Source organism: Grammomys surdaster, unplaced genomic scaffold, assembly GCF_004785775.1.
Source record: "Grammomys surdaster isolate TR1022 unplaced genomic scaffold, NIH_TR_1.0 186, whole genome shotgun sequence".
NCBI classification, from domain to species: domain Eukaryota; kingdom Metazoa; phylum Chordata; class Mammalia; order Rodentia; family Muridae; genus Grammomys; species Grammomys surdaster.
Genome location: NW_021604631.1, coordinates 2,392,560 through 2,406,463, shown reverse-complemented (window position 1 = coordinate 2,406,463; position 13,904 = coordinate 2,392,560). Strand labels below are relative to the sequence as shown.

The following is a 13,904-nucleotide window of genomic DNA, read 5'->3' as shown; positions in this document are numbered from 1 at the left end:
CAGTGAGCTTGAATATTGACTGAGAATTGGTTCTGTCAAGACCATCTCTGGCAATCTGTTCCAAATTCAACTATAATAAATCATAACTAAGGATGAACACTTACATAAATACATAATTTTAAGTGATTTTAAAATAAAGTCTTTTTAGTGGACTGGTGGTAAGCATAAAAATCTTTGAATTCATCGGAATCTTTTGGAATGCTGTCCTGCACAGGAGGACTGGCTTTTGTTTAATTGAAAGGATGTGTTCCTATTAGGACAGACTGACTCGTGTGTGTGTGTGTGTGTGTGTGTGTGTGTGTGTTTGTGTAATAACCAGTTTAATAATTACGAATATGTGGCACAACATACATGGTAGTAATCAATACCAAGTCATTGTATTGTTCAGGAATTGCCCTGTTTTGTACATTGAAACATCACTTAAAAATTTGAAGCAGAAAAGGTTTTTCATTTTACCCTAGTAAATAAAAAAGAGAAAGGAAAAGCAAAATAACTGTTTAAAAACCACAACAAAACCTGTGTGCTTAGAGCTACTTTAGTTTCACAGCTGAACTAGAAGTTGGAGATTTCCCATGTCCTCCGTGCCCCCACACATGCAAAGCTTCCTCCATTGTCGGCATGTTGTTGCAGTTGAGGAGCCTACAGCACTGTCACCTAGAATCACAGTTTGTATGAGGGCTGCTCACTCATGCTGCTGTACACCGTCAAAACTAGACAGTTGTGAATGTCGTGTCCATCATTGTACTATTCTGATGCCCCTCTATACTGTGTTCATGCCTCCTTCCCCTTTAAACAACTGGGCCGTATATACTGTCCCTGTAGTTTTACCCGTTCCATTTTGGTCTTTGGAATAGCTTTTTAGCTTTTCTCCTTTCACCTATTAATATACATTTGTTTCCTCTAGTCTTGTTTCCCGTAGAACACACATTGTACATAATTAGTGAACTTTCAATATGTATATGTTTGTTGCAGAAAAAATGAGCATTTGTTATACCAGCCAATCTCAAACCTTAAAAAATACTTCTTGGTTTGCAAAACTTTTAGAACAGTGAGAAACTCGTGGAGTGTGTGAGTGGTCTGTTAAACCACATCTGGAGCTGTATGAGCCATCTGTTATTCCATAACTATACCCATTCCATTCTGTTTCATAGAAAATGATGATGTTTTCATGTTCTGATTTTTTAATGAAATTACAATAAAGTAAACAATTCTCATGTCTAGAAATACTTAAGCATGCAACTCCTAACAAGTTATAAATATTCCAGTTATAATAATATTTTGGAAAAATGAATAATTTTAGTTGTTTCATTTGAGATTTTTGTTAATTTATAAACCCTTAAGATAATTCTGTGCTTGTAGATGTCTTAGAATCAGATGAGGCTGACTAATCTTCACTGCTGTAATAAAAGTGAACTGTATAATCAAAATGCAATAAAGACATAGCTTTGGTGATTTAACGTCTAGATCATTAGAAAACCTCTTAATAATAAAAACTATGAACATCAGAAATCTTAGAAATTTCAATAGACAAAACCATTGGGAATTGCTGCAAAGTCAGCAAAAGTATCCAGTTTAAGCAGAAAACTAAAGAGAAACTTGAACCCCAGGTTTTATTTGTTTGTTTTTTAAATGCCTTATCAACATTGATCAAAAGCTGTTGCTGGCTTTATTGGGAAAAGCCACTGTCCAGTCATTCAACGGAGACCTGAGAAGCAAGCAGAATAGTGTGACTATTGCCAGAGTGTAGGAACAGGGTGGACAGAATTGATACTCACTGCATGTTTAGGGGGTGCTGTTGCTTCTGGAGCCAGCAACGGTTGGATCTATTTTTTGTAAGAGTTAGATTTGGCATCATTTAGTCAGAATAAACTTGAATTGTAACCTGTCTTTTCTTTACATTAAGACCTCTTCCCCCAGAGCTCCAACTGCATGTTATCCTTGATATTTCTTTCCCAAAACCACCACCACATCTCTTTTTATAGTGTTACTGCTTTCCATCTTACTGTTTATTTGATGACACACACACACACACACACACACACACACACAGAGTGTTGGTCCTTACTGAGTTGAACACAGTTCCAAAAGCTTCTATAAAATATTTGAATTTTCAGAATTCTTTAAGTATACTGATGAACTGTTAAAGACCTTTGTTTTACTGATTAGGAGTTCTTTAGGACAACTTGTAATTGCCTTTTTTTCTCATAGTTAAACCAAAGCCCTTTCATCTTTTCCCATTTGTACCTTTTTTTCAGTGCTGCTTGACAAAGGCTGATACTGGTTGTCTCCTACTTTTTGGATGTAGATCAAATCCTCAGCTCAGCCATTCACACATAACTTGATACCCAGTTCTCCCTGTAGCTCTCTGTAATATATATATATCAACTCGACAGTGCCTTTCTTAAAGCGAGCTTACATCAGATGGTAGTAATTGACAGGTGGTCAGAGAATAACAGATCTGCTTTTTCATGAAAGCCATTCTTATTGTCAGTACTTGTCCTTACATGTTTGCTTATACAGTCCTTTTATAAAAACCATTTAGAAAAAAATGGGGGGCTCAGCTAAGGTGGTGTTATTTCTGATTTAGACACGCACACCTGTTTACATGCGTTTTTAGATGCTCAGCACCAGTTTTCTTATCAGATTCCACACATCTACTAAGTAAAATCATTATGCCTTTTCCCATGCACATTACTAGATAGGTAGGGTTACCCCCACCCCAATGTACTCTGGATGCATTTTTAGAAAAAAAAAAAAAAACCAGGAATGTGTACTTGATACATTTTATGTGATGGATTTGATCTAGTTAGAGGGTATTCTGTTTATATTTAATATTATAGAGGGTATTCTGTTTCTATGTCCCCATCTTGCAAGTTTGCCTTAGGAAAAGGATACATAGTTACAAACGGATAGACAAATGTTGATAACGACTTCTTCAGTTTGTGTAAAGAGCATAACGATTTTAGGAAGTGGTATAGTTTTCACTCTCAATTTTGTCATATGTACAATTGGATTTTTGTTGCCATGTTTTGAACTTTTTTACATTTTGTTAAATATACAGAAAAGTGGTGGAGTTAAACAAACCAAGCAGTATGACAGAGACTGACACAGTATCTAAAGTGCTGCGTAAACTTGTCCAAACTCTGTTGTTAGCCATGCTAGACTTTGCCATCCTTACCCCCAAAAGGGAATTATTAAAAACAGCGTGGACTGCTCAATTCAAGATACATCATACTCCGACAACTAAAGAACCTATCCAAACAGATTATCTTGATGTGATGTGTTCTTCATGGGACGTCTTTTTGGCTCTCATTGGTATTCCACTCTGTTTGGGTCTTGAGGTGTCAGTGGGGTGAAAGAAGAGCTAACTGCAAAGCCGGAGGTTTAGGCAGGCAACATCAGAGGAAGTAAGTCATAAGATACAGGAAAAGGATATGTCCTGTAAAGTAGCCGTCAGTAAAAGATACCTCCATGACTGCCTGCTCAATCTCAACGTAACTTTAACTTCATGAATATTGCAGTTGGATAGGAGCTGTATAGTTCTTGACAAAATGTTGCTTATTTCCCAGAGAAATGTCTTGAAACAAAAGCAGAGCAGAGCAGTTGTTGGTGTCAGTCAGAAGAATCCAGGCATATCATTGCTGCAGTCTGCCTCTTGCTCTTGTGTGTCTTGTCTCAACAGTGGCTCTAAGGTCTCAGCTGTGAGGACTGACACCCTGGGATGCACTTCACTCTGTGCCTAGTGAGCCGAGGTCACCTCACTCCAGCAGACACCTTTCAATGGCCTGCGCATCTCCACTCTTGTTGCCTAACCTGTCCTTTTGGCCGGGAGAGCCTATTTTTTCCCAAAAGATGGGTGGGAGATTGAAATGTGATTCCTGCCTTTCTGCCTTTTCCTGTGGCTAATGTTAATGCCTAAGATTGAACAGGGGCCTTCCTGTTTGTTTGGTTTTTTAATTATTCCACACTTAGGGTTGGTTTTGTGTGTGTGTGTGTGTGTGTATGTGTGTGTTTTTGCCGTTAGCATGCATTAGATCATTATGGATTCTAAGTTTAATTCACAAGAATTACAATACTCTTACATTACAGATAGATAGTGTATGTAAATTCCATCTTTGCTAATCCTTTCAAATATAATTTCATCAGATCTCCTTCGTGGAACTGACTATATACCATCTCATTTATTTTCTTTCTTTCTTTCTTTCTTTCTTTTTTTTTTTTTTTTTTTGGTTTTTTGAGACAGGGTTTCTCTGTGTAGCCCTGGCTGTCCTGGAACTCACTCTGTAGACCAACCAGGCTGGCCTCGAACTCAGAAATCCGCCTGCCTCTTGCCTCCCAAGTGCTGGGATTAAAGGCGTGCGCCACCACTGCCCGCTCATTTTCTTATTATTAATATTTAATACAAAAGATATATACATTAAAAGTAATCACAGAAATGGTCAGAAAGAACATGAATCAGGATACTAACATGAAGCTCAAGGAAGGAGGGAAAGGAAGGGGTGAGAGAGGTGAACAGAGGGAAGACAGACAGACACATCTGTCTAGGATGTCAGAAAGTGTTCCTAATATTTGTCAGTGCATAACTAGAATTCAGTAGCCTGTGAGTAATTTCTCCCTTGTGGGAGCAACCTTCACCCATTCTTTTTCTGGCCTGTTTTGGAAAAGTTCTTTACCAATCTGGAAGCACATTGTTCAGTGCCATTCATCTCGTTGCCTAGTGTGAGTCAGACGCTATTTACCAAACCATGGAGGATCTCAGAGGCAGATAGGAAAGAACAAACTCGAGTGTCACTGCAGTGGTGACAAGAGTAGCCAGAGTACTTGCCACATAAGAACTGTAGCCCAATTACTCTTTACTCAAATGGTAAATCTCAAAGAAAATCTGAATTTTTACGTAACTAGCTCCCTTGTTGGGCAGAGTTAGGTTTCCTTCCTCCTTACTGTCTTGGGAAAGATCTGTAGGGGGCATTTTATCAGGTTTATTTTCTTAGAGCACATGTTGCTCTCACGAGATGCTAAGGTGGTTGACACCTTGCATGTCTGCAATTCTGTAACCTGTTTTAGGAAAGCCACGTTCAGTGAATACTCTGGTGATCTCCTTGTCTTCTTGGGTGTGTTCCCCACAGGGCTTTCCCTAACCTAGCCTTAACCCTAGCCTGCTCAGAGTCAGCGTTGGGTTCCATGCTTGTCAAAGCTCTTACCTGTGAGTCTCTTCTTTCATCAGCCTCTCTCTCCTTCCTTCATTGAGCCTTATGTCTGTGTCCTCTGACCCTTTCTGTGATTCCTTTTTGACATGCATATCTTTTACATTAAAATGTATAGTTTGCTTTTTGTTTTCCAGATGGGTAGTGCTTGGTACCCGGGCTGGCTGAAACTCACTTTGTAGACCAGGTCACCCTCACATTTATGGTGATCCTGTTGCTTCTGCCTGTTGTGATTTGTGGTAATCCTTTTGCTACTGAGATGATAGGTGTGCACCACAATACCTATCAATGTGTTCCTTGTTTATATACACATTTACTCATAGACATCCTTGATAAATCAGTATCTAGACACCTTCTTGTTCTCAAGATGATCTTATTCTTCTCCAAAATAGGTTTAATTGATCTGTACAGGAACATTCTAGAATAGAAAACTTCACACTTGGTAAAACACACTTGATTATGCTTTTGTGATTGCCTGTCTACCTCTGTTCTGCACAGGAGGCGCGCCCTTTCTTCCCCTGATCTTCCCAGGGCACCAAGCAATCCCATCTGTGGGATGGCAGGATTATTCACTTTCTTCTTTGTGCCGCATAGAACCTGTCTGTTTCTTCCCCAGTATGTATTGTTACACACTCTGCTTATGTTACATGTCTGTCTTCTTGTCCTGTATGTAGTTGCCTAGACCAGCACTAGTTGGTAGTAAATTTTACAGAAACAAATGCCTTAGAGTCATACTGATTTTGGTTACTGATGCTGACATTTTAAAATTTCATAACCTCCACTTAACTTAGCTGGACTGTTAGCCCTGAAGTGATGATGGCATAGAACACAGCGAAGGAGGGGTGTCTGCGGGAGAAAAGTGGTAAAATGTTCCTTACAGATCTTGGTTGCTGTCCTTTATACAGGCTTTTTAAGCATGTCTGGCTGTGCATGGTGGCAAACTCTTAGTCTCAGCACGCCGGAGGCAGAGGTGGATGACTCTCTGTGAGTCTAGCTTGATCTACATAGGGAATTCCAAGCCAGCCAGGGCTACATAATGAGACCTTGTCTTTAAAAAAAAAAAAAGTTAGCATTTTCTATTAAATAATACTAATGCATTGGATTTTTTTTTTTTAGTATATATTTTGTGTGTGTTTTGGGCATCTGAATAGTACAAAAATATCTTAGCGACTCATTTCTTTCTTGTCTACCTTGAGAGAAGCTTTTTGGATCCTTAAACCTCCACCTGGCTTCGGAAAGGTTTGCTTTGTTTTGAAAAGAGCCGTTTGTTCATTGTTTAATACACTTTGAACTTTGTATAGGATCTTCAAATCTACAGTTACCTTGAAATAAGGAAAAAAGTGTAAGAAACCAAGATGAGTATTGCTTATACCATGTGTCATCTGGAACGATCATGGTGAAAAAATTTTTAAAAAGACAAGTGTTTGGGAGACTGCTTAAAAATGAATTGAAGAGCTTCATGAAGCAGTCTAGTGAAGCAGACTGACAGGAGATAGTCTAAAATGTACAAAGCATGTCCTGCTGACCAGGTCTTCCATTGATGCCACTTGGACTCTCTTATACCGTATAAACAAAGTTTGACTTTATTGTGTTAAGGTAGCTGACATTTCCTCTTAGAGCTCTTTGTCATTTTCTTTCCTTCCTTTTCTTTCCCTTCCTTTCCTTTTCTTTCCTTCCCTTTCCCCTTCCTTCCTTTTTCCTTCCCTTCCTTCCTTCCTTCCTTCCTTCCTTCCTTCCTTCCTTCCTTTCTTCCTTCCTTCCCTTCTTCCCTCCTTCCCTCCCTTCCTTTTTTCCTTCTTACCTGTCTAAAATCTTATTTTTAGGACCATTAAGTCTGTGCCCAGGCAACTCAGCTCTGCCATACTGATCTGTCTTGTTTCATAATAAACATAGTCTTAGAAATTTGAGTAGAAACTCAATCGTTTCAATGGAATATTTCTTATAAGCTGCTTGTATTTATGTCTGGAAGACTTTCTTGACAGTCCTAGGAATATATTTAATTAATAAATTTTGGTGATTTTTGCTGCTGTCCTGAAGAATCTCTTACCCATATACAAAACTTAAACTGTAATATTGGCAATTTTTTTCTGTCCTTTAAAGATTGGTTTGGCCTAGTTCTTTTATATATGAAGATAGGCTGTTGAAGTTTGAGAGAACTAGGCTTTCATGCAGTAAATACTGATAAACTGTAGTGAAAAGGATTGGAGACAGCAGCAGTGTGGTGACCCATGGAGGCCATTTCCTGTGCACCCCTGGAAATGCACACTGTAGGACAGAGAAGAGGGAACCTTGGGAGGAAAAGAGAAGTGGACTCACTGTGGGAAAGAGCATGAAGACAGACAGACAGCATGAGGTCTTAGGACTGCTTCTGAGTGGGACTCACTGACACCTTCTCACACGGGCTGTCAAGCCGCTCAGAGGAATTTAATTTGACATGTAGACTCTCTGGTCTCAGTACTACATCAGTAATTGAAACTTAAGAATTAGGGCCAAATTTGTGAGGCAGCTGCTCCCACCAAAGCATAAAAGCTTGGTATGTCTGTGAATTTAATTGTATCAAACTACTTTAGTTGATTTTTGCCTATGTGTTTCAGACAGTTCTGCCAGCACTAATTAAACACTTTAAAAAAATAAAATGAGTATCATTTTACCATAAAATATATTTAGTAACTTTCTTTTCACTGTACCTTGCTTGGTCTTTTCAAATTCCGCTTGTGGAGTGTTTATGGCAGACATGCTAAGCAGGTTGGCCACATAGTACCTCTGTGAGTGTGGTGGCCGCTATGGCTAATTTCCTAAGAAGAGACTTGTTCTGGGGCCAGTTCCCAACAAGTAAGAAATCTGCTGCCATGGCTCATTGGAAAGTGAGATGTTTGTTGTTAGTCATTTTTCAAGAAATGAATGTGCTTCCGCTGACTTTTCCTTCCTTCATTCTGTCTACACAGGGGTTAGGCAGTAGAGACTGAGTACAGGATGCATGCTCAGGGTTGTATTGGCAGGCAACCCTGGTGCTGCTTTCTACAGCCCAGTGGCTGTTTACAGCCAGAAGACCTGCTGACTTCTTGCAGTGAATTTCTAGTGTGAATCTTAAGAGATAATTAAGTTACATCAGATCTGAGTCAGTGGTCCATGTGCTGATACTGTGGGGGGGGAGGGCTGTATTATTGGAGCCTCCTTTCTTTGCACTAACTCAGCTCAGATTAGAGAAGGGAGCAGGGGAGGGAGGTAAACTTCTAAGGTCTTTAGAATATGTTCCCATTCCTAAGGCTGTGGGTCCTGTGGTGTGTGATGCCCCCTCCCCTGTACATCTCCACTGTAAGCAACACACTATGCTCTTAGACTCCCAGAATGTTTAGACCCTGGCTTTGTTTTGAGTATGTATATGGGGAGATGTTGTTTCTTGTTTTTCAGTAAAGATTGTTAAAAATTATAAACTGGGAAATTGTTTCCCAAGCTTCCTTACAATCAAACTATACTGGGAAGATCATAGTTTCCAGTTGTTTGTGTGTTAAGTACCACAGATGACTATCTCTGGCCAACACTATTGCTGGATTGTATTATTTTACAGAACATAGCCTTTGATTAAAAAGAAAGAAAACATGGGATTTATTTGTTTTATTTTTTAAGTTGTCGGTTAGCAGCAAAGCCAACATGTAAGGTAAACGGCTCTCGTAGAGCCTCGCTCTGCTGCCTTTGATTGTATGATGATACCACTTCATAGTAAATTGTCCTGAATCTGTTACTCTGTAAGTGGAGGTAAGTGTTCTTCTGCTTCTCTTTTTGACAAGTGTAAGAACATACAATGAGTGGGGTAGGGGAGAGAAGCCAGGCATCGGCTTGGGCATCTCAGTGACCTGGACCACCCAGACCTGGGAGCATCTGCTATCCAATAGTCCTTCCCATATAGCTAGCAATATAGTATTTTTTTTCTTTCCAAGACAATTTTGTTTCCCTTCCGTGAAGGTTTCAACCCTTTCTTAGAGTTCAGCTGTGCGTCAAAGAGCAGCATTCTAGAAGCCGGACTGTGTCTTGTCTACCAGACCATCTTGTAATTGACCTGTGTATGATTCTGTCAGCTTTTATCAGAGTATCTTTTTTATGCCTAGTCCACGTTAGTTACCTAGAGGGAGACACTGACAATTATATTCTCAGTTAGAACCTTTTACCCTAGGGACTGCTGAGTCCTGGGAATATAGGACAGTTGATACAATGCTTGCCTAACATGCAGGAACCCCTGGGTCTGAGTATTCCTGTTCTCCAGAGCCAGAATCAAGAGGGTCAGTCATCCTTGCCTTCACAGGGAGTTTGAGGCCAGGCTAAGATACATGAGACCCTGTCTCAAAATGGGGGGTGGTTTCTTGGGGCTTGGGGTGTAGCTCAGTGATAGAGTGCTTACCTAGTTCACAAGAGGTCCTGAAGCTGACCTGCAATAACACAAGGTGTGTGCGTGGGCGTGTATGTGGAGGGGTGTTTCTCCTGGCTACAAATGCTAGCCTGTTTCTTAAGATATGTTATTTCTCTGTCCCGCCCATCGTCCCTGAAAGATGGACCAGTGATACTTCTTGGCTTATTTTGTTTGTTTGTTTGTTTTTTGTTTTCTTTTTAATTGTGGGCCTCATAGAACCTTGGGTTTTTCCCTTAAATATTTGACTCATTAAAAAAAAATAGTCTGTACAAAGTACTCCAGTAAGAACTTGTTAATTAATTTTTTAAATATATCCCTTAGTATCTGAATTCAGGTTACCAGAAATGAGTTGTATAAATGTGGGCAAACTTTTTTCTCTTTTGGAGCAGTCTTGCCAAGTTGCCATGGTCCTAGTGCCCACTCACCTGTGGAGTATTAGCTAGGATTTAGGCATGCACTGCCAGGACCAATAGTGAGAACCTGTCCCTGACTGTCATCATTAAGCCCTGCCTACCTCACAGGGTTGTTGTGAGGATCAAATGATACCAATAACTGTGCAGTACCTTGTAAATTGTACAACACAATGCAAATGCAAATACTATGGAGGTGTGAGAAGGACGAGGCTTAGTAAGTACAAGCAGCTGTGAACAAGTTCAGGCTGAGGAACCCCCACCCCTGTTGTGTTGTTTGCCTAGTGTCCAGTGCTTTTTCTCTGTTTCTGTCAAGTTCAGAGGTGATGTTCCCTGACTTTAGTTGTGTTTGTCTTTTATGAAGAAGGTTAGTAACCATGAAATACTTCATTTGCTGAAACCTAGTAGAATCTGGCATAGGTCAGTGATGGGGCAAAGCAAAATTTAAAAAGAATTCTGACTTTACCAAAGAGCATGGCCTGCCTGCCCAGTCACTGTCCCTGCTGTAGTCTCCCTCTGTGCTGCCTGCTGATCGGTTCTGTAGAAAGAGATATTGTTGCTTTTTCAAAGTCTGTAGTTGGTTATTTGATTCATTCTCAATAAAATAATTATTCTAAGAAGTTGTTAGACTTTACCTTCCTGGCCTCGAATATCATGTATGAGTTTGGAACAGTTTAAACCACAGTTTATGAAAGTCCGTTCTTACATTCCTAGTGTCTTCTGTTTGACACTATCCATAAATAGACTCTGAAAACTATAGGACTCCATGGCTCAGCCCCTGCTTGCTGTTCTTCAGGGGAAATATCCTTTCTAAACTCAGAAGCTTGCACTGTCTGTCTGCTTGCTTCCCTGAAATGCATTACCAATTTTATAATCAGGAGAACTTCGCTTTCTTTTAATATTGGACCATGTTTATTCTTTATGATTTTCTTCCGTTTAATAAACTCGGAAATGAGCTCCTATATTGAACTTCACAGAATTTTTTTTAAAGGTGTACGTCAGCATCAGCTGAGCTGGCTAAATGCCTCTCTGACTGAAACTTTATCCTTTAGCTGGTGCTGGCTTGTCTCTAGAGCATTGAGTCCTGCAGCTGGATTGCTGATTTGCACCACATGTAGAGGTGAAGAGGCTAGAAAGAGACCAGAAGGCCCCTCCCATCAGCCGGAGAGAGCCTCCCCCTCCCTCTCTTGAGGTCCCTGAGCTCACAAGCACAGACCTAGCCCAGTTTGTCTTGCTAGGATAACCCACAAGCGCTCAGTAAACAAAGAATAATTCCTCTCCCGCTTAACCACTAAAGAACAACATATGTTTCTAACGTCAGCTTTTTATTTTTTTTTTATCTTTCATTTTTTGTTGGTAAATCTCCCAGAAAACAACAGTTCTGTAGAGAGTTTAAATATGAAGGAATGGCAGGACGGGCTAAGGGCACTTCTACCCAACATTAACATCAACTTTGGTGGACTGCCCAATTCTTCTTCCCCCTCCAACGCCAACCACAGTGCACCAACGTCCAACACTGCCACCACCGACAGCGTGAGTTGGGACAGCCCTGGCAGCTGGACAGACCCAGCCATCATCACAGGTAACTTTCTCCCCCACTACCCCCTCAGCTCCACCGACAGGCGCTAGTGTGGTTTTTAGCACAGACTAAGTCAGAGCAGGGGTCTCTGCGACAGAAGTTCCTTTTCACGAAGCCTGATTCATTCTTAGGGTCATGGTGAGCCTGTCCGCCTAGTTGTGTCCTGAGGCGCTTGTGCCTTGGTTCCTCCTTTTGGTCTAAGTAGGTGTTTCCGTCTGGCAGCATGCGTGCATTTTGTAGGCCTCAAAGTACAGAAGGATCTAACTGAGCCATCTTAAGAGAAACATGCTCCACCCTTTATAAAGCTCTCTCTATAAGGCTGGCTGTTCAGATCCCTGCTAGAGAAGGGCAGGGCAATGGCGACTCCCACCATTTACTTTTGGGAAGTCTGGGGTTTTTTGGAGGGGAGGTTGCTTGTTGGGGGGAGGGGAATTTTTGTTTTTGTTCTTTGCTGTTCCGCCTCTGAAAGCGAGGGACCGAGTTGTAGGGTTTGTGCAACAGTAAATCTTGGTCATTGCTGGAGAAGGGGGAGGGTGGCTGAAGGGTCATAAGACTGAAAAGATTTCATTTGGAAATTGACAGTTGTCATTTATTTCTTGGGTGGACAAATCACTGGTTTAAAGTTTACCTGAGTCACTTGGTCCTCTTTCCGTACAGACTCACCGTTTCCTTTTTGTCTCCTGTTTCCTCTGTAGGTATTCCAGCATCTTCAGGAAACACTTTAGACTCTATTCAAGACGACAATCCTCCACACTGGCTAAAATCCCTACAGGCCCTCACAGAGATGGACGGCCCCAGCGCTGCCTCGTCACAGCCCCATCACAGCGCCCCCTTCAGCACACAGATCCCTCTGCACAGAGCCAGTTGGAACCCCTACCCACCTCCTTCAAACCCTTCCAGCTTCCACTCCCCACCCCCGGGCTTCCAGACAGCCTTCAGACCCCCCAGCAAAACCCCCACAGATCTGCTACAGAGTTCAACACTGGACCGCCACTAAACAGAGAGGGAATGGAAAAGGGCGGGGTCTGTCCCACCCTGTTCTCCTCCCCTCAGCCCACTCACAGCTCCCTTCTCATCTCTTACGTTCTGAAGAATCCAGTTCCTGATCGGTTTTTTTTCTCCCTACCCCCAGATGCGATGCGATCACAGCGTCTTTACCATCTTTTATTTAACTGTAAAAAGTTTCGGTTGGTCCAGCATTTGAGTGAGTGACACTGTTGAATGTTTCTGCCGGGGGGAATTACCTTTTTAAGCAGAGGAAAAAGAAAATCAAAAGGCAGTCTCAATACTTAGAAAATTACTGTTTGTCTGTCGCTCATAATGACATAATCTGCTTAGCAGAAAGTGACAATTAATCTATAGGAAAGGTCAAGTAAATGTATTATCAACTGCAGAATTGAGAACTAGGGTGATTTAAATGAGATTGCTAAATTCATGGGGGAAAGCAGTGGTCATGGCTTCCATCTTGTATTCAGCTTTTCACTATTGCAGGAAAAATGCTTTTAATTTTAAATTCTTTATTGAATCGACAGGGAGGACTCAATTGTGTTGTTAAGCAAAGGGATTTATTGAAAGTTGATGACAAGATAACTTGATCTGTAGTAGTAACTGGCCTATTGCTAAAGAGTTATAAGGAAGGAGAAGTAATTTTTTAAGGAGAAAAAATTTTGGCTTTAGACTTAAATTCAGATGTTTTAAAGGAAAAAAATTCACAAATTTAATAATACCTATCCATATCAGAGCTGAATTACACATGATTTCCTCAGTCTTTCTCCTCTGTCAGAATCTTTTTTTTTTTCTTTGACCGTAAGTCCACCTGACAGGGCGCTCTGAGCCAGCACTGCTCTGGGGCCATCCGATCACCAACAGGAGCAAATCTCTGACCTCCTTGCCTGCAGCTTTTACTTAACCCTGTAGTTTCTGGACGTTTGTGCAGTATTGAAAAGACAGGAGAAAAGAAAACAAACCTGGTTATAACCTGATGCTAAAACTAAAAACAAGGAAATGTACCTCTTTCTTCAGAATTAAAACTAAAATCTTAAATAAAACAGAAAACTTGATGGTGACCCTTGGGTGATTCTTGGTTTTGTTTCTCAGTTTGTTACGTGTGAATTTGGAATATTTTATGATAAAGTGCCATCTGAGTTTCCACTAGATTTTACATCTTCAGCAATGGAGGATGGTTTTGATGAAATTAGAAAATAAAGTAAGAGTTGTCTTTCTCAGCCACTGCTGGTTTTAAAGCTAAGCCCCTCTTGCTCTCAGTGGCCCCTTTTCCAGTGGCTTTCATCAGCTGAGACCTCTTC

The 13,904-nt window shown here is 40.8% G+C and overlaps 1 protein-coding gene across 2 annotated transcripts in view; it reads left to right on the top strand.

Moving 5' to 3' along the window:
• Cnot4 (CCR4-NOT transcription complex subunit 4) overlaps positions 1 to 13,675 on the top strand; it is a 108,221-nt gene extending 94,546 nt beyond the window's left edge. Inside the window, exons 11-12 of one of the 2 annotated variants that reach the window (XM_028768458.1) lie at positions 11,389 to 11,601; positions 12,294 to 13,675. In XM_028768458.1, coding sequence (XP_028624291.1) covers positions 11,389 to 11,601; positions 12,294 to 12,595 — 515 coding nt within the window. In that variant the 3' untranslated portion in view covers positions 12,596 to 13,675. The remainder of the gene's footprint in view (positions 1 to 11,388; positions 11,602 to 12,293) is intronic. The other variant, XM_028768459.1, reaches the window with a different exon arrangement.
• The last annotated feature ends 229 nt before the right edge of the window (positions 13,676 to 13,904 follow it).